Genomic DNA, 19,636 nt, shown 5'->3' with positions numbered 1-19,636 from the left:
TTAAGTCCTCCCCACACCAGAAACAAAGTGACTGAAGACCTGCTAAGTCCTGGACATAGTGCTAAGGGACAGCAGAAAGCAGGCAGCCAAGCCACTGGGCTTTGGGTTTGTGATGTCAGATTTTAAATGTGACACCAAAGCACAAGCACAAAGCAGAAAGCAGAGGTTGAGATGAAACAAACTTGAAGACCTGTGTGCACAAAAGGATCAAGCTGTATGTACAAAAAGGATCTCATCACAGGGGAAGAAACACACAGGATGGAGTTATGGACATGTGTTAAAAAGGGTCTCATGTACAAATGTACAGAACCATTGACACCACTCAGAACACACTGGCCACCTATTTCTCAAATCTATGAGAGCTGAGCAGACACTAATCCAAAGATGATCAAGAGTGAACAAACTTGAAAATCTAGAAAAGGTGCGAAGGAGGCCAAGGATTCTGAGTCAGAGGACATGGGTCCTGAGTTACTTGTCCAGCTTTCCATGGTCATCACAGCACAGACCCCAGATCCCAGACCCTGACCACATCAAGTCACACCCTGCCAGTCCATAACCTGACTCACTTTCCCCTGAAAAAATTAGTGAAGCATTCTGGTCATGGCCACATCAATGTCCAGATCTAATGAACAAGAGATCAGTAATTTGTTGCCACAAAGTGGAAAGCCTGCTTCTACTAAGTCCTAACCAAACTAAGAGCTCCCAGATGTGTACACACCACCACCACACACCAGCTCCTGGAAAACCATGCGATCCATGAGCAAACCAGATCAGCCTGCAGATGGTGCCCCAGGTCAGTCCTCACTGAACCTTCAGGGAACCCTCACAGGGGTGCTTACCACCCACCAGCCAGGTCTCCATGTGTCCTTTGGACAAACAGTGGAGTAAAGCAACTGAGGTCAGGGAAATCTCCACGCAGTCACTGGGTGATATGACCTGACCACTGCTACTTGGTCCCAAGAAAGAATGGTGTGGAAGGAAACAGGACCATTGTCCTTAGTCTTAACACAGAGGACCACGGAGTAAGTGCTGGAATCTACGGACCAAAGACCTTGATCCCCTGTTCTGCCCTCCCTTAAGCCTCAGACTCCACGTGGATTCTGAGCACAAACACACCTTCTGGTCATTTGGTTTCTAGGGAATCACAGCCATCTGTATTCTAGAAAAGGTAATGAGCACAACTTTCAGGGGACACATCAGAGTTTCCCATAACTACTTCTTGGTGGCAAAGTGGATTGTTTTCCATTACAAATATTGGGTAAGGGTTCTATTGACACTACTGGGAAGCAGGTATCTCAGGCTCCTTTCTTCATATCCATATACACAATATGAAGACTAAAATACTCAGCATGGGTGCTCCTACCTGTGCATACAATCTGGGTGTAGGTCAGAAGGTCACATTGCTCTAGGAAGTTCACATCAATCAGGCAATGTAAAATGTCAGACTCTGTTCCCTGGCACGTAAGGTACTTCTGCTCATGATACCCGTTGGTTCCATGGTGGGCTCTGGACCATTGCAGAGCAGTGCCACATTCCATCTGTCTGCACACAACACCAGCCTCCTTCTCATGCAAGTCACATCTCAGGGAAAAATTGGAAATCCCAGTGACCTGTGCAATCCCAGCACAAGGACTGCTGCCGTCAACCAGCCCCATTTGTCGTGTGGTACCACCTGGCGGCAGAGAAGAGAAACCGAGTCTTGTTATCCTAACCCTAGGGCAAACACAGGGATAGGGATAGGCACTGACTACCCCACATTGAGTCATTGTCCAAGGTGCTCCTGAACGTGTTCCCACCCTTTGCTGTTTTCTAAGGTAGCAAATCACATCCTTCTAGGCGGAATGAGCCAGGACTCCTGTCTCCTACACCATGTGGCCAAAGTCTTGGCCTTATGCATTCTGAAAACGGGAATGTTTTCTCTAGTAGTCACTATTAACAAGGGAAGTAGCTAACTTTTTAAACCGTAAAGATATTATTTAAAGTTACTGGGAAAGTGTCTATAGAAGATGAAAACCCAGACCTTTTAAGACTCCAAGCATAATGTATGTTCATACAGGCCAGACCCTTCCCTGGACATTTGACCCAATACTTCCATGACCAAGACAGAGAAAGGAGTCCCAAGTACTGAGGAGCTCAGGGTCTCCATCTAACCTACCAGAGCAGATAATCACAGCCACACACTGGCATTGGCAGCCATTGACGGGCCCCCAGGACCCCAGGAGGCACTCCGAGAAAGTGGTTTCCTCACCACGGCACTGGGCATCATACAGCCAAGGTTGCTTCATTTCTTCAGGTGTCAAAACGTACCGGAGCATAGTCTTCACAGAGCCGCAGCCGAGCTCTCTGCAGATCACTGAAGCCTCCAGCTCGCCCAGGCCATCCCCACACATAAGGCTCCACTGCCCATGATATTGCAAGTGTACTTGGCCTTCACATTTATTATCACCACCCAGGAAATTCACGAAGTTCCCAAGAGCCATATCTTCAGGAATAAAAACAAAACAAAATACAACAACAAAAGTAAATGTAGGGATGACATTCTGTATTTCATTTGGAATGCTTTACAGACAGCTCATCTTCAGCTGGGCATGGTGCCACCTGCCTTTAATCCCAGTATTCAGGAGGTAGAGGCAGTCCAATCTCTGAGTTCAAAGCCAGCCTGGTTGACAGAGCAAGTGCCAGGACATCCAGGGCTTCACAAAGAAACCCTGTCAAGAAAATGGAGGAGGAGGAGGAAGAGGAAGAAGAAGAGGAGGACAGGGAGGAAATCTCATCTTCACTATTCATCCTAATCCCTCCCTTTTTTTTTCAGATTTCTCAATAGTAAATACTCTGCATTGTTACAGAATCCAAATGGTTACTTTGATGATGTCAAAAGTTAGAAGGAAACACACAACAAAGTGAGGCATCAACATCACCAGCACTGTGCCACCCCTGAGCACAGTCAAGTATGTATTATATACCTGTGTCCCTAGTACCTAAGACCTTCACACAAGAACACACACTCACCAGGAAGGAGAGTACAGCAGGCCAGCAACAGTAGACGCCACAGCTTGAGAGAAGACAGTGCCATCACAGGTCTCCTTGTAAGTGCAGTTCCCAAGGCTGATGGCCTCAGAACAGGTACCTGTCTCTGCCTTCAGGACGAAAGTGAACTCACACTCAGGGTGGCAGTATTTTGGAGCCAGAGCCCTTCAGCACCATAGGCTCCTCCCCCACATGAGAGCTGTCATCTCTCACCCAAAGCAAGCACTCACCCACTGTGCCAGAGCCCAGACAGTGCCAGCACTGTGGGGCTTCCTGCAGCTGGTGCCCAAAGCTGTACCAGGTGTGGAGAGCAAGGAGTCTCCTCCCAGAAAGGCCTATATGGCTGTAGCTGCCAAGGTCAGTGTCAGAAAAGGCATTAAAGACCTCCTGCCTCAAACAGAAAATCTAGCTAAAGACCAGAACTCTTCCAAGATCATTCATTGCTGTCAATAGACAGAGTTGGCAATTTAATCCCAATGCTTTCAATGTTTGCCCTTGACCCAGTTATAGGAAGAATGTCTCTCTGAGGAGACAGGCCTAATTACTGACCACACAAGCAAGTTCACATTACCAGGGTAATAGACAAACTAAAGAATGTGTAGACAAGAGGACATGATGTCATCATTGTTCAAGTGTCTACTTATTGATAAGCCTTTATGAGTAGCTGATTGTCAAATGGAAAATATGTGATGCATACTGGCCAACTTTGCTGATCTGGCTTAAGTTTGCATTACTGTCAACAAAGTTCTCAATGAATCTACACTACATATTTCAAGAGTTCATTTATAAGAGGTAGAGTGTGGGATAATTTTTAGTTTCTTTTTATGCCTTGTCTACTTACATAGGTTCTTTTTTGTTTTTATTCTTCTTTTATCCATTGCATCCCTACCAGTTTCTCTCCCTCCACTCCTCCCAATACCCCCACATCCATATTCCCCAGACCCACTCCTTTTTCACTTCCCTTCAGAAGAAAGCAGGTTACATTCTCAAATGAGCATCAGTTGTGTAAACAAAATAGTCTCAATAAATAAAAACATATACCCACAATGAAATATACAGGGTCAAGGAGAGAATAAAAAAATCAAGTATCCTTAATGTAAAATTATTAAGAATGGCAAGGTGGAGGAAGAGCTCACCAGACCACACCCTACCTGAGAAACTATTGGTGATTGATCACTACTGGAAGAGGGATTGATTTTTTTCTCTTTGTAGGTATGGCCACTGATAGGTGGCTCATACTCCAGTTGATGGCCTCAATCTGTGGACATAGTGGCAGCCCTAACTAGACTCAAAGGGTTAAAATAAAATAAAAGAAAGCATGAAATTAGGAGAGAAGAGCATTTGGGAGAGTCTGGAGGTTATTGGAAAGGCAGAAAATGGATATGACCAAAATATATTGTATATATATATATGAACTCCTTAAAGAACAGTTCATTTTTTGAAAAAAGAATGACACTTTTGCAGAAATTATCATGTTTTCAATAAAATCACAATTTTTACCCCATGTTGTTGAATGGAAAACAGTTGAATACATAACTGTGCATTACATAAGCTCAAAAGATGCACATATGCATAGATAGCTCAGGATTGTTGTGTATAGAATAATTAGTGGTAACTATTCCTGTGTCCTTCTCAAATCTACAAATTTCATAGTGTATTGTATATTATACATGGATACATATACTAGAGATGTGGATTGTGTATATTTGAATATAAAATATCCAAAGTTGATATTGTTATACTACATATAGCCTTTGAGATTACTAATAAAAGCAGTAACTTTTTTTTTCCTCTGGTTTGTTGAGATAATGGCTCCTAACCCAGGCTGACCTCGAACTTGCTATGCAGCTGAGGATGACTTTGCAATCCTTATCCTCTGGTCAATACCTCCTACATGATGGAATCATCATGAATGCCACCACATCAGGCACAATACATCTATCTATTCTTTAATAACAGAGATACGGAGGTATCCAGCAGGTAAAGGGGCTTGCTGCCAAGCTTGACAACTTGAGAGAGCACCAACTCATACAAGTTGTCCTCTGGCCTCTCCATATATACCTCATGGCATGTGTACAAACATACACAAAGATAAATAAATTTTTAAAACAAGAAAGATCAAATATTCTGTGAAGGACCTTCCCATTTAAGACTTTAACCAGAGATCTGGGATGAGAGAGTCTCCCAGAAGTCAATGCAGGTAACCTTAGAGGAAATGTTCAACAGTGGGGAGATGGAAACTGAAGAAACAACCTCCAGTAGCCATACAGAACCCCCAGCAGAGGGATGGGGACACAAACCACCTACAAACTTTTGATCCAAAATTGGTCCTATCTAAAAGAAATTCAGGGACAAAGATGGAGCATAGGCTGAGGAATGGCTGTCTACAACCAGCCCATTATGAGACCAATCTCATGGTCAGAAACCTACCCCTCACACTATTAATGATGCTATGTTGTGCTTGCAGACAGGAGCCTCACAGAGCAGTCCTCTGAGAGACTCTACCCATCAACTGTCTGAGACAGATGCAAATATTCACAAACATTAGATGGAGGTTGGGAATCCCTTTGGAAGAGTTAGGGGAAGGATTGAAGGCCTTCATGGAAATGGCAATGCCACAGAAAGACAAACAATGTCAACTAACCTAGACCCCTGAGTGCTCCCAGAGACAGCCACCAACCAAAAAGCCTGGGGCAAGGCTCCCTCAGAATGTATGTAACAGATGAGTGCCATGTCTGGCCTCAGTGGGAGAGGATGTGCCTAATCCTCCTAAGACTTGATGCATCAGGATTGGGGGATAAAGGTGGCAGCTCTCTCAGAGGCAAAGGGAAGGATGGATGGGAGGAGGAACTCTGTGAGTGGGGATATGGAAGGGGCAGAATTTGGGATGTAAATAAATAAATTAATTAAATAAATAAATAAAGTGACACACCCCCTAAAAAGACTTTAAACAAGTGATGATTTCTTTTTGCTATTTAGATTTTATTTTTATTTATTTGTGCCCTGCTGGAGATTAAACAGAGGATCTCTTGTATACTGGGCAAGTGCTGAGCCACCAAACTACATCCCTAACACCAAGTGATGTGTTGACACCTAAATCTTGGTCAACTTGACCTGACAGTATAGCACTGTTGTGACAGGGTAAGGCAGTACAGAGGTTCCTCCATCTTGTATTCTTGTCAAGGCCATTTAGGTTTAGCTAGAATTTGATCTTCATGATGATTACACCATGGAACATGGAAAATTACCCAACTCTAGTCTATGGACCTGAGGTCAAGATGCCCCAGCTAAGTTATCTTGACTTTTGTTAAACTGCTTTTTTATACAAACCTCCTCCTCTAACTAACTGCTTATTTTAGCTTCTGTTCAACTGCTTGCTGTATAAAATCTGAGATACCAAGATATGGTTTTGTCTTTAAAAACCCTTACTCTAAACACTCAATCCTACACTTGGCTCCCAAATACCTGAGTGTAGTCCCAGCTGAAAGAAATTGGCTATAAAACAAAACAAAAGCAAAAAGACAAAGAAAAATGGCAGTAGCAAAACAAGTGTGAAGCTACACTGGGATGGTCTGAGCATGTCCTGGTGCCAGCATGGGTTTACCTGAATGCCAGTCACTATGAAGACTCAGAACAGAGATTTGACAACAGACATGGGCCAGGTTCCCTGAACAGGTTCTGGTAATATAGGGGCTACTTCATTACACCCATGACCACAATAATCCTCAGGTTTGCTGACCTCACCCTTTGCCCAGACCATACATACTAAATCAGGCCCCAGAAAATACAAGTCTCCCCTACAGGGACTTTTACTAGGTTAGCCCACCAGATATAAATAAAATTTCCCACATGTGGAAGAAACAACTGAAAGGCATTTTCATGTTTTCCAGCTTTATTGGTACAGGAGTTAGAGACATTGCTTTTGAAGGTGCTCAGGGGGATTCTAAAGCTTTCAGTGAGGACCACAAGTCAGCATAGGAAAGGAAAGAGAGAGAAGGAAAGTGAGCCCAAAGCCAGGAGGCCAAGGTGCACTACAGGGGACACAAGGCAGTCAAGAGCCTGAACGTCCCTTCCCTAGGAAGCTTCAATGGGCTCTGGGGACTTTTTCTCAACTTTTTAAAATTGATTTTTTTTGTGTGAGTTTCACATAATGAACCCCAGTCCCACTTATTTCCCCATCCCCTTGTATCTACCCTCCGCCCTTGCAAACTCTCCCCTAAAAGAAAATTTAAAAACATACAAACAAAATAAAAAGGAAAAAACAAAGCATAGAAAAAATTTCATTGTGGAAGCTGTAGTGTGTCACAGTATGTCCCACAGTATACCCTCATCCACACATCTTCACTTGCAAATGGTCTGGTTCAAGACCTCTGGCTTCTGGCATGTCATCAATATTTAATCCTCACCGGAACTCCCCCCAGGTTATCCTATTGTTTCCCTGAGTTGTGAAGCTCCTGCAGCTTTGGACCAGTAAGGTTGGCCCTTTAATGTACTCCAACAGTTTACAAATGGTGTAGATTTTGTGGGTCAACTCAAGTCCCTGGTTCTGGGCCTGGTTGGTAGCTGAGCTGGTCTCTTCCACATCTACATCACCAGGGCAAGCTCTCCAGCACTGCCCTGGCTACCCCACACAATGCTGCTGCCAGCAGAGGGCAGGGTCATCTCTCCAGCTCTCGCGCCCTTGGGGCCAGTTCACCCATACCCAGGCCACCAGAGCCAGCTCCACTGTGCTGTCCAGGGGAGGTGCAGGACCTGCTCTCTCAAGGGCTACAACCAGCGAGGGTCAGGGCCAGTTCTCTCACTCTCATGACTTTGGAACCAGCTCTGTTGCATATGGTAACGGGGAAGGGATGGGGATGAATCACCTCTAAACTGGTGCCACATCAGGGCAGACAATTGTCAGGGTTAGTTTTCCCATGCTCACAGGGCCTGGCTCATCTACACTCATGCCACCAGGGCCAGCTCTACCGTGCTGCCTGGGTGAGATGCAGGGCTTGCTATCCCAAGTGCCGCAGCTGGTGAGCAGTTGGGTCAACTCTCCAGAATGTTGCATCCAGTGAAGGGTGTGGTCAGTTCTTCACAGTCCTTGGTCCCAGGGAGCTGCCCAGACATCTGTGTGGTCTCTAGTGGTAGTATGAACCATGGACATTGATACTGACCTCTGCTGCTGCATGGCCACAGACCAAACATGGTCTTCAGTGGCAACATGTGCTGGAACTTCACCATGGCCTCAGGTATCCCAGGGGCAGGCTACTCACAAAAGACTATCCTTCTCATCCCTCCCATCTCCAGTTCTATCTCTCTTCATAATGCTCAAACTGTTCCACAACTCTTTCTCTCCCATCTGCCTACCACATAAGTGCCTGTTCTAATGGCTCCTGCTGTGGGTGGGCCATGTGACTAGTGAGCCTCTGGGGAATCTCTACCCACACCACATGGCATAGTGGCAGGTGGGCCTTTCTGTGTCTACAGCCTGCCATGTGGTAGCAGGCAGTATCTTTCCCTGTTCCTCCCATGTATCATGGCAACTCAATTCTGAGGCTTTTGGCTGAGCTGCACTCAGTCCATCATTGTTCTAACATTGTGTAGAGAGAAGCCCAGTAGTCAAGAGAAGCAAGTGTGACACTGAGGGGAACTAACTCACTCCATTTTAGAACAGGCAGCCATGTTAGGCCTTAAGCTTCAGTTCCCCCAAAGAAGCAGGCAAGGCTTCTTGGGGGAAAACAAAAACAAAAACAAAAACAAAAACAAAAACAAAAACAAAAACAAAAACACACAATGGACTGTTAAGAGAGAGATAGCCAGCTCAAGAACTGAGACAATTCCTGGAATATCTCTAAGGCCTGACCAAAAATAGTAAATCAAATATAGCTACCAATTAAAAATGAACCAATGTAGTAACTGCTGCTTACCTAGCCAATCATATTAAGAATGACCTAACCATCCCTAAAATTCCCCTCGCTGCACTTAAAAGGAGCCTGAAAGCTCATCTGGCTGTTGCCATTTTGTATGAATGGCTGATTCCTGCATGTTGGTTGTTTCTGCAGAATAAACGCTCTTTGCTTTTGCATACTATTTGAGTCTGGGGTCTTCCTTCAGCAATTCTTGGACCCTTATAAACAATCCTGTGGACTATTGGAATGTCATCTGACTCTGAATCATCCAGAATTTCCTGAGATCAAAACTAATATTTTTAATATTTTTCCCACTATGTAAGTCCAAAATCTACCAGGATTCCAGGGGCTGACTCTACCATGACAACAGGAGAGCCATGAGCTCATCCTCCAAGGCATACCAGCAGGTTCTACTTTCTACTACAATGGTACAGTAGGACACTAGAAGACATTAGTGTTCATAAGAACCTCATGAGGGTCTATTCTAATCACATGATAGATCCTATACCTAAGAGCCATCTACATGAAACAGGGAAGCAGACACAAGAAAACAGGTTCCCAGGGAGAGTGTGGTAATGGAGAGGGTACATGGAAGCATATATTCCCAGAGGGGTTCATCTGTAGGGAAGGTCAGACACAGTGGCCATTAGCAGATAGACAGTGGATGGAGGTAAACAGGGGACTGTGATCATGGGCTGCTTTGGTGAGAAAAGGGGCCCCAGATTAGACTGGACTTGAAGGATGTGGTCCTGGATAATGGTAGCCAGTGTTAGTCCTGAAGGTGTGGTCACATAAATTTTTGTCTTACCATTGTTATATAGCAATTTCTTCTGAGATTGAAACCTCCATTCTGAAGGGAAGTTCCTTTTTCTGAGGTTTTTTTTTTCTTCCATTTTTATTAAATTGGTTATTTCTTATTTGCATTTCAAATGTTATTCCGTTTCCTGGTTTCCTGTCCATCAGTCCCCTAACTCCTCCCCCTCCCTTTCTATATGGGTGTTCCCCTCCCCATCCATGCCCCTATTACCACCCCCCTTCAACCAATCCCTACACTGGGGTCCAACCTTGGCAGGACCAAGGGCCCTTCCACTGGTGCCCAACAAGGCTATTCACTGCTATATATGCGGTTGGAGCCCAGGGTCAGTCCATGTATAGACTTTGGGTAGTGGTTTAGTCCCTGGAAGCTCTGGTTGGTTGGCATTGTTGTTCTTATGGGGTCACAAGCCCCTTTGGCTCTTGAAATCCTTTCTCTAATTCCTCCAACGGGGATCCCGTTCTCAGTTCAGTGGTTTGCTGCTGGCATTCGCCTCTGTATTTGACATGTTCTGGCTGTGACTCTCAGGAGAGATCTATATCCGGTTCCTGTCAGCATGCATGAAGGGAAGTTCCTTAAGCAAGAAGGTAAACAACTCCAAACAGCTTCAGAAGTCCCTGAAACTGGGTCCTTTAAATGCAAGCACAGCCACCATCAGGAAGCAATGAAGCAGGAGTATGATGAATCTCTGGGCACAAAGGGACATACCTACCAAGCTCAGCAGTGGCCATTGCACTCCTCCTCACTCTCTGTAGGCTGACCCTCGGGCTCTTCAGCATCATCATAACCGTCTTCCGGCATCAGCAGCCTGGATCTTGCGTTCTCCTCTTTCTTCGTCACAGGGACAACTTCAATGTCCTCATAGACACCATCTGACTGTAGATTCCCCAACACGCCAGAACCTGTGGAGACCATCCCAGAATGTTCCAGAACAAGCATTCCTCTAATTTCACCCCACCCTCCTGGGACCTGCAGCCTCCTGTGTGTGATGTAACTGCTCACTGAGGTCAACCCCTCACTCAAAGGTCTGGCATCCCACCACGAGATGGCACAAGTGATGGAGCGAGACATGGAGAAGTCCTGGCTGTGCAGAATGTCATATCTAGCCAACTTAGTAGTGTAGAGGAAAAGATCCCAGCATCCTCCAGACCATACCTTAGGGTTCCCAGAATCTAACTCAGCAGTGGCTACGAGAGACCTGCCAGAGTGCAAGGCAGTGCCAAAAGCAAGATATGCCTGCTGGGGTCAGGATCTCATAGAGCATCCCCCAATTTCCTGTCACGCTTCCCTGAAAACCACACCAGCACATGCCATACCCATGCTAGCATCTCTGATGTGACACCACTGGGCAATCATAACCAGGAAGACAATGCCCAGGAGGCAGCCAAGCACCAAGCAGGCAATCTCAGGCAGGTTCCAGACCTCAGCAACGGGTAGAGGCGTCAGGGAAGGAGCTGTGGGGCATAAAAACAGCTGTGCCTTCGCTGTATGGAATAACCTGACCCAAAACTTAAATGACCTCAGTCTTGCAGAAAGCGGTTGGGTCACCCACAACAGATGGACCTCCAGAATACTCAAGAGCTGCTCATGGGAAATGGTTTTAAAGGTTTAAAGGACAACTACTCCAAAAGGAGATCCCAGATGCCCAGTCTCAGATTAGAGGAAGTAAAAAAGCCCACATAGGTAGCTGTGTAGATGCCATTGGGAAATACAATAGGAATGTTCAAGGTGAGGAGCCGTGGGGATGGGGGAAGGATAAAAGACAAAGATGTGAGCACAGAGCAAGACTTGGGGTCCTCCTGTCTTACCTCTACTTGGCACTGGGCAAAAAAAATGTCCAAAACATAGCATACACAAGCCACCCAACATCGTCCCCAAATTAAAGGCCCTAAAACATGAGGGCTGGTGACCTCTGTTGCCTCTCCATTCCCACACAGCAGGCGCAGGCGAGGGAAGAAGTTCCCATCACAGAATGATGATATAGTCTAGATCCAATACCGGTGGTGTGACCATAATAGCATGGGTTTCCAACATGGGCCAGTAGAATTGACCTCCACTGCTGACCCGCTGGCCAATGGAGGCAGGGCAGCTGGATTGAAAAAGAGACACTCACACAGTGCAGTGGTTGTGGAGACACCTGCAACGGAAATATGAGATGGGGAAGCCTCAGTAGAACAGATGTGTCCACACCTAAAAGGTAGCCTCTACCGACTAACAGCTTAGCATGGGTGCATAGGGTTATAAGGAGCTCCCAATGGAACCCTACATTTCAGGGCGGGCCTGCTTATGAGCCCGAGGATAAAGGACAGCTAAAGAAATCAATGTAGAAGCCCTGAGCCTTCTTCTACCTGCTGCCAACTCACCCGCACAACGAACACCTGCATCCTCCTTGTGCGTGCAGTCTCCGTGTCCCCAGAGCTCAGCCTGGCAGGCCTCCAAGGTCACCTCGCTGCCAAGGCACTCCACCTCATCCAACCACACAGGCCCCATACCAGGGCCAAAGCAGGCACCTTCCAAAGCAGCAGGCCTGGCTGCAGCCCAGCTGCCGCACAACCTCGGCATCCAGCAGGTCCCAGGAGTCATCACACACTGTGCCCCACGAGCCTGCGTGCCAGAGCTCCACACGCCCGGAACAGCCGTCCTCGCCTCCGAGCACACGCAGTACTCTGTCCTCTGGAAAGGAGGCAGAAGTCACTGTGTTGCCCCTCTGAATGAGCAGGTGGGCAGGAGCTTTATAGATGCCTACCTAAGCAGCCAAGTGGGGAAGAGCAGTTAGGGGTCTGTGCGGGCTCCTGTGAACCTATCTGTGGCAGTCCTATAAAACAAAACACAGCCGTTGGTGTAAAAATGCTCTAGATACTTGAGATGAAAAACATTGATGAATCCTGGCCTCCAGCCATGAAGTTCAGTGCCAGGTACTTTTGGTGGCTTCTCAGAACATAGAAGCCTTCACTGGGGCCCACCCTTGAACAATCAGCACCCACCTTCACAGTTAATCCAGACCTCCTCCTCCTGGGTACAGGAGTGTGGGTTCCATGGGGCAGAAGGGCACTGCCACAGAGTGGCATTGTGTAGCTTTCGACACTTGATCTTATCCACCCAGGAGATTCCCAAGCCGGGCCCAGGAGACGGCCTGTTCTCCAGCCAGCCCTGGTCCCCACATCCCAGCTGTCTGCACATGATGCTCAAGGAGATGTCTCTGAGTGAATTGCTGCATACAGCACCCCAGGACCCATTGTAGAGCACGTCCAGCCATCCAACGCAGCCACTGGTGCCACCTCGCAGCCTCAGAGCCACAGATTCTGTAGAAAGGGCACAGGGAGACCCTCCTTCAGGCTCCTCTGATGGTCTCGGAAGGTACAGGTCAATCTAAGAATGTCACAGGCATGTAATGGCGTTTGACCCAATTACACCCTGGCATCACTTGCATATGTTTTTTTTCTAGTTTCCAGCATCTATAGAAAGCAGAACAGAGGTTCCCTGGGAGTTAAAACTAGGGCCATGCAACCCAGTCTCTCTCTCTCTCTCTCTCTCTCTCTCTCTCTCTCTCTCTCTCTCTCTCTCTCTCTCTCTCTATATATATATATATATATATATATATATATATATATATATATATACAGTACCAAGGCAAGTTAAATCTGTGAGTCAAGGAGAGAGATCCATGTCTGGCTTACAGCATGATTGAAGTAACCAGAACATGGAAATGACTAGATGTCCAGTGACAGATGTAGATTCAGATATGGAAAGAAATATAACATGCACAACAGAAACAGATAGAAAAGAATATTCCCAGCCCTCTAAAAGGATAGCAAGGGGCTGCACAGATGGTTCAACAGTTACTACTTCCATAATGAACCAACATTCAGTTCCCAGGACTCATATGGTGGCTGGAAACTGTCCATAACTCTAGGTCTGGCCTCCCAGGCCCCAAGGAACATACATGGTGCACATACATGCATGAAGACACCCACATATATTACATACAATGACAATTTTAAAAAGGAACCTGCAGCTCATAACGCCATAAGAGAGCCTGAAGAATATGATGTTAACTGAAATAAGCTGGGCACAAAAATATTGCAGTTGCTCTTACGTGTGTGAGCTTTTAATTCAAGTACCTAGAAATAAAATAATGGTCAGGAGATGGAGATGCAGGCCTTTCCTACAATTTTATAGATGGGATCATTGAAAAACAAGTTTCTATTGACACTATGTCTCAGTTGAATGTTCTATCCTAAGCTTGGTTCCAGGTAGACACTTTGGTAAAATGTCTTTTCTGGGGTTTTTTGGATGCAGTCTGTGTTGATACCTGTATATGACTTGGTGGCTTCAATTACTGGCATGCAACTCCAGATCCAGCTCAGGTTCCTTCTCTAACTTGGGAACAAGTCATTTAATAAATTCAAGGTCTTTTTTAATAAATAAACATGTGCACATGCCCACTGTCTCCTTTAATACCTTATCGTTGCCTATTTCTTTTTCCTTCTTTCTTTTGTTTATCTCTGTACTTTTGTAGTGTGAGCTAAGAGGCTAACATTGGTGAGCAGATATGCATTTGCACAAAGATGGAGATCCCACAGTCTAAAGAGCAGGAAAACCTGCCAAGGCAGCCAAGAATTCCTGGGGCTTTCCTCCTGAGAACAGTAACAAAAAATACTAAACTCATTAATGGGATGGCTTCAGGCATGATCAGATCAAACAAACAACCCTAAGGGTGTTCTAAAAAAACTGTGTTCTCCAGGACAGCAAGACAAAATCAAATTTAAGAATTGAGATATCAGTTGGGTGTGTGGTGGTACACATGACTTTAATTCCAGGACTCAAGAAGGCAAGGGCAAGAGGATTCTTTTGAGTTCAAGACCAGCCTGGTCTACATAGAGGGTTCCAACACAGCCAGATGACAAAGAAAGACCCAGCCTTTAAAAAATATGGAGTCGTCCCGGCTGTCTTTACTTCCAAGCTATTGTAGATAGAGTGGCTGTGAACATTGCCAAGCAAGTGTCTCTGTGGCAGAATGCTGGCTCCTTTGGGGATACACCCAAGGAAGAGTTTTGCTAACTACATGGTAGATATATGTTTAGCCTTTTGAGAATTCTCCCCCTGATTAGATGTCCTTCAGATGGTGTGTGGATACTGAAAGTTCATTGCATATGCACAGTGGGATCTATCAGCCATAAAGGAAAATGAAATCATGAAATACGCAGTCGATGGCTGGAACTGGAAATGCTTTGCTGAGTAAAACTCAAACCCAGAAAGGCAAAGGTCACATGTTCTTTCTTTATGGATCATAGCTACAAATCTTTAGATTAGAATGTATAACCTGAAGTAACCAAAAGCCAGGAGAGTAGAAAGGGATTGTGGGGGCAGAGAGAACTCTTCTAGAGAAGGATAGAACACAGGTTTGTGAAGTGGGATATGGGAACATATTAAGGAGAGGGGAGGGGGTAATACCTACGGAGTGGGAGGAAGGAGAGACAAATAACACTAGGTATGTTTGAAAAGCCATAGGGAAATATATAAGCTCAATTAAATGTGTGTGTGTGTGTGTGTGAGAGAGAGAGAGACAGAGAGGAGAGAGAGAGAGAGAGAGAGAGAGAGAGAGAGAGAGAGAGAGAGAGAGAGAGAGTTTACATGGAGTAGGAATGCAGGAAGAGTTCTCTCTCGAACTAGAAAGGTAACCATGGACACTAAGCCATGCATTTGATACTCAGCTGCTAGTCCAGAGGCGGCGCCCACCTGAGCAGAACACTCCAGCATCTTCTTTGTGTCTGCAGTCATGTTGGCCCCAGTTTCCTGACTGGCACTTCCACAACGAAGACTCATTTCCCAAGCAGTGCAGCTCATCCATCCAGATGTGCCCAGTCCCTGCCCCAAAGTGAGCATTCCCGGGAGCACTGAGGGCGTGGCCACAGTCCAGTTGCCTACAGACCACTTGTGCATCCTGAAGGTCCCATTTATCATCACACACAGTGCCCCATGCGATTCTGATAATTTAGCCCACACGCCCAGCTGCATCGACCTGGGGGGCCCGCAGCCAGTCTTCATACAAGAGAGGCTCCCTGCAGAGAGACCAGGTCACACATAACTGGATACCACGAGGGAGGCTGTGGGTGTAGAAGCCACACACTCACCGGCGCATACCACTCCTGCATCACGCAAGGTCCCAGCAGGCACCAGCAGGGAGGTAGAAACATTGCACTGCATCAGGTGAGTCTCAGAGCCCAGGCAGCGCACCTGGCTCAGCCCCACAGGGGCTGTCCTGAAGCCAGGAGCTGGAGCATCATAAGCTCCCTGTGCTTCTCCACACTCTAGCTGCCTGCACACCACGCTGGCTCCACGCATGTCCCAGGCGTCATCCAATACGCGACCCCATGAACCATTCAGGGAAATCTCTACGCGGCCATCACAGTAGCTCTGTCCGTCTCTCAGCCGCAGGGTGTCTTGGAGTCCTGGCAGGAACAGGCTCAAGGGGAAGAGGAGTACCACACCAGAGAACCCCACCCACTCTCACCCCACTCACTACCTAGCACCCCTACTGTTCTTCCTCTCCACAATCCTACTGTTCCCTGCACTCACCTGAACAGATGGTGGAAGCTGTATTTCCCAGGACACAACTGTGGGCCCCCAGGGTGCTTGCTGGACAGTGAAGCAAATGGGGCTCTGTCCCCCAATAATAAAAATACATTCAATAATGGGGGCATCCCCCCACACCAAAATGTCCTCCCTGGGGGGGAATGGATACACTGCACCACACAGTTGAGTTGGGTGACAGAGAACCATGATGCCTGCTAGGGTCCAGTTGTTGCAGCACAGAGGTGCCCAGGCCCCTGTGCAGCACTGGAGTTCCACGCTGGCCTCACAGTCACTGCTACCATTGACTAGGTTGAACTCTGCAGAAGAGGCCATGTCAAAACTGCCCCATCCCAGAGACCCAGTTCACAACCCTACTTCTGTGGATTTTTTCTTCTTCTGTGCGTAACGTGATAAAGCCCTTCTCCCTGCAGATCCTCACCACCTGCTTCTGCCCAGCAGCAGAGGGAGACAGCAGGCTACAAAACCCCCATGCAATCGCACCCTTCCATTGCTTCTCCTACCTGAACCAGCATATTCAAGTTTATCAGGAATATGGTCATGCTCCTCCAGAAATATGCATCTGGGCACTGCTTAAAACCATCTGATGTGGGCCATGCAGGGAAGTATTCAGAAGAGGCAAGGACTTTGTCTGCAGAAGCTGCATGGGTACTCACCTGAGCAGGTGAGTGCAACATCCTGGTTGTGGCCACAGTGGTGCCCAGGCTCCCGAGGGCAGTGGAACAGCATCGATTCATTCCCCACACAGCGGAAGGCTTCTAGCCACACAGGCCCCGAGCCCTGGCCAAACTGGGCACCCCTAAGTGTGGACACAGCCATACCACACCCTAACTCCCGACAGATCACATGGGCTGTGGGCAAGTCCAGATCAGCATGGCAGACGGTACCCCAGGTCAGTCCCCGAAGAACCTCCAGGCGTCCAGAACAGGAATGGTCTCCACCCACCAGCCGGGCCTCCACGTGTCCTGTGAGGACAGACATCCCCTCAGACAGGAGGCCAGTGCTCCTGGGTCAGTAGCCCTGAGCTGTCTCTCATCTTACACCACAAGAGTCTGCAGGCAGGGAAATTCCTCTGCCCAAGCAGTGTTTTTACCCCAGCAGAAACTGGCAACCAGAGGTTAAGGTTCAGAGGTCAGGGTTCAGACTCCCCTGTTCTGCCACTCACACTTGTTCCAACCTCTGCCAGTCTGAGACAGTGGCACCCACACCCTCAGAGGCAATATCAGGCCCTCCCCCAGGCCGTATGAGTATCCTTCTGTGGGCACTATGATGGGTGGCTTGTCCACCTCTTACTTAGAATGCAGTCAAGCAGCTGTGACAGCCAGTGTCATGCATGTGTACTTTAGGACTAGGACAGACTGGAGCGCAATCCTCACTAACATGGTTTGGCCATGAAGCAGTCACAGAAGAAACATCTTAGCCCTTACTGTCAGAACTCCTTTCCTAATTGTCTTAGCTGGGGTGTCACGCTGGCCCAACCCCATCCTGGGGTGATACATTGGACCTGGTCACATTGCCACCTCACAGACGATGCCAGAGCTTTCAATGCAGAGTTCAAAGCTATGATTTTCCTTCAGCTTCTCAACCTAATCTGTTAGGCAGCACGCTGCTCGAGAACCATCCATGAGAGTCAAGGCCCACTCCTGAGCTGTGGATCCAGGCATCACTCTGGGTGCCCCTGGCATCGTGGGACGGCAGTCTTACCTGAGCAGACCACTTCTGCATCCAGCAGCAGGTTGCAGCCTCCACGTAGCTTGTTGTTAAGTCTGCAGTTACGGATGGTGGGCTCAGTGCCCTTGCAGGTCATGTACTTACTGACACCCACGTCTTGACGGGGGGCCTGGAGTGCATGGCCACACTCCAGCTCACGGCAGAACACCGTGGCCTCTTCCACATGCAGGCCACAGAGGCGGTCCACCCCATTCACATTCCTGATCTCGGGGAGTCCTGCACAGGGACTGTGGCCCTTCACCAGCCGGATCTCCCGGAAGGTGCCATCTAGGGAGCACAAGCCCAAGTTACAGAAGGTAAGGACCTATCGGTCACACAGCCACATGGAGTCTTCACTTGCCTGAATGAGAGATCTCTCTGTGTGGCAATACTCATCTTTCCCAGCCACATACTATAGGCGCAGAAGCCTACAAGGATAACAACTGAAACCAGTCTAACCTCCTCCAAGAAGTCATACCTGGCTCTGACTTGGCCATCTTCAGGGAACAAGGCCTGGTACCAGTCAGGCTTCATTCAGGCCAAAGACTGTAAATGTCTAAATCAAACATTAAAGTTTTGTTTTTACCATATTTCATGTGTGTATGTGTCTGTGTATACATAACTATGCAGAGTGCCAAGTGTCTGGGATATAGTGTACATTTCGTCCCCGAGAGCCGTATTTACAGGCAGTCTTCAGCTTCTCTATGGGAGGTTGGGATTCAAATTCATGTCCTCTGCAAGAACAGCACTTGCTCTTAAATCACAAGGCTTCAACTCTCCATCCCTGAAGCATTTTGTTTGTTTTTTCTGTGTAGCCCTGGCTGTCCTGGAACTCACTCTGTAGAGCAGGTTGGCCTCCCAAGTGCTGGCTTTCTAAAGGCATGTGTCACCACATCCAGTTGAAGCATTTTTAATAAGTCCTACAACACTGTTCAGTGCTCAGCCCAAAATCACACTGGGTCCTACTCCAGCCAGGACACCTGAGAGGTCCAATGAGCTCCATGGAGATAGCTGATGGCCCAGCGCTTCCAAGGGGAGAGCATTACCTCTCAAGTCTTTTTAATCGTAAACTCTAGCATGCTTACTGTGCTCCTGAGCCAACTCTGTAAGATCAATGGGAACCACTCATGACCCTGTACTCTACTCTCCTGTTCTTCTTTGCCTCCCTGGAAGCCACATACTCCACCAAGCAGATTTTGTCAGGTTTCTTCATGGCTAGGTCACCAGCCCCTAGAACAGTGCTTGCCATCTAAGCATTTGTTGAAAGAATTAGAAGAATGCAGAGAGGAGAGATGGCAACCTCCAACAGAGTGCACCCATCTGGAACCTCTGCCACAGGGTCCCAGGATGAGTGCCTTTTCATTCCCTGCCTCTCACCAGCTCTTCCAGCCCCCAGCTCACTTACTTGCACAGAGAGCCACCACCACCCACTCATGGGGGCAAGCACGCTGACTCCATGCCCCAAGGCTACACTCCCAGAGAGAGGACTCATTGCCCCAACAGGATACATTGTGCAGCCAGGGCTGGACCATCTCTCCAGGCAGGGGCACGTATTTGGGAGCGCCAACGGCAGGGCCACAGCCCAGCTGTCTACACA

At 47.4% G+C, this 19,636-nt stretch overlaps 2 protein-coding genes across 2 annotated transcripts in view; both read right to left on the bottom strand.

Moving 5' to 3' along the window:
* Positions 1–581: 581 nt before the first annotated feature.
* Positions 582–3,073, bottom strand: LOC116893101 (scavenger receptor cysteine-rich domain-containing protein SCART1-like). The gene is given in 5 exon segments (XM_032895042.1): positions 582–622; positions 732–866; positions 1,364–1,672; positions 2,156–2,482; positions 3,010–3,073. Coding segments are annotated over 5 exon segments (876 nt in total).
* A 7,379-nt stretch (positions 3,074–10,452) lies between these two features.
* LOC116893100 (scavenger receptor cysteine-rich domain-containing protein SCART1-like) overlaps positions 10,453–19,636 on the bottom strand; it is a 14,385-nt gene continuing 5,201 nt past the window's right edge. Inside the window, 15 exon segments of the mRNA XM_032895041.1 lie at positions 10,453–10,637; positions 11,052–11,189; positions 11,849–11,872; positions 12,099–12,259; positions 12,261–12,408; positions 12,482–12,550; positions 12,720–13,037; positions 15,475–15,748; positions 15,750–15,793; positions 15,870–16,187; positions 16,315–16,485; positions 16,488–16,628; positions 16,986–17,294; positions 18,034–18,327; positions 19,445–19,629. Coding sequence (XP_032750932.1) covers positions 10,453–10,637; positions 11,052–11,189; positions 11,849–11,872; positions 12,099–12,259; positions 12,261–12,408; positions 12,482–12,550; positions 12,720–13,037; positions 15,475–15,748; positions 15,750–15,793; positions 15,870–16,187; positions 16,315–16,485; positions 16,488–16,628; positions 16,986–17,294; positions 18,034–18,327; positions 19,445–19,629 — 2,779 coding nt within the window.

Source organism: Rattus rattus, chromosome 2 (genome assembly GCF_011064425.1).
Source record: "Rattus rattus isolate New Zealand chromosome 2, Rrattus_CSIRO_v1, whole genome shotgun sequence".
Lineage (NCBI taxonomy): Eukaryota > Metazoa > Chordata > Mammalia > Rodentia > Muridae > Rattus > Rattus rattus.
The sequence above is the reverse complement of the archived record's forward strand: the minus strand, read 5'-3'. Positions and strand labels throughout refer to the sequence as shown.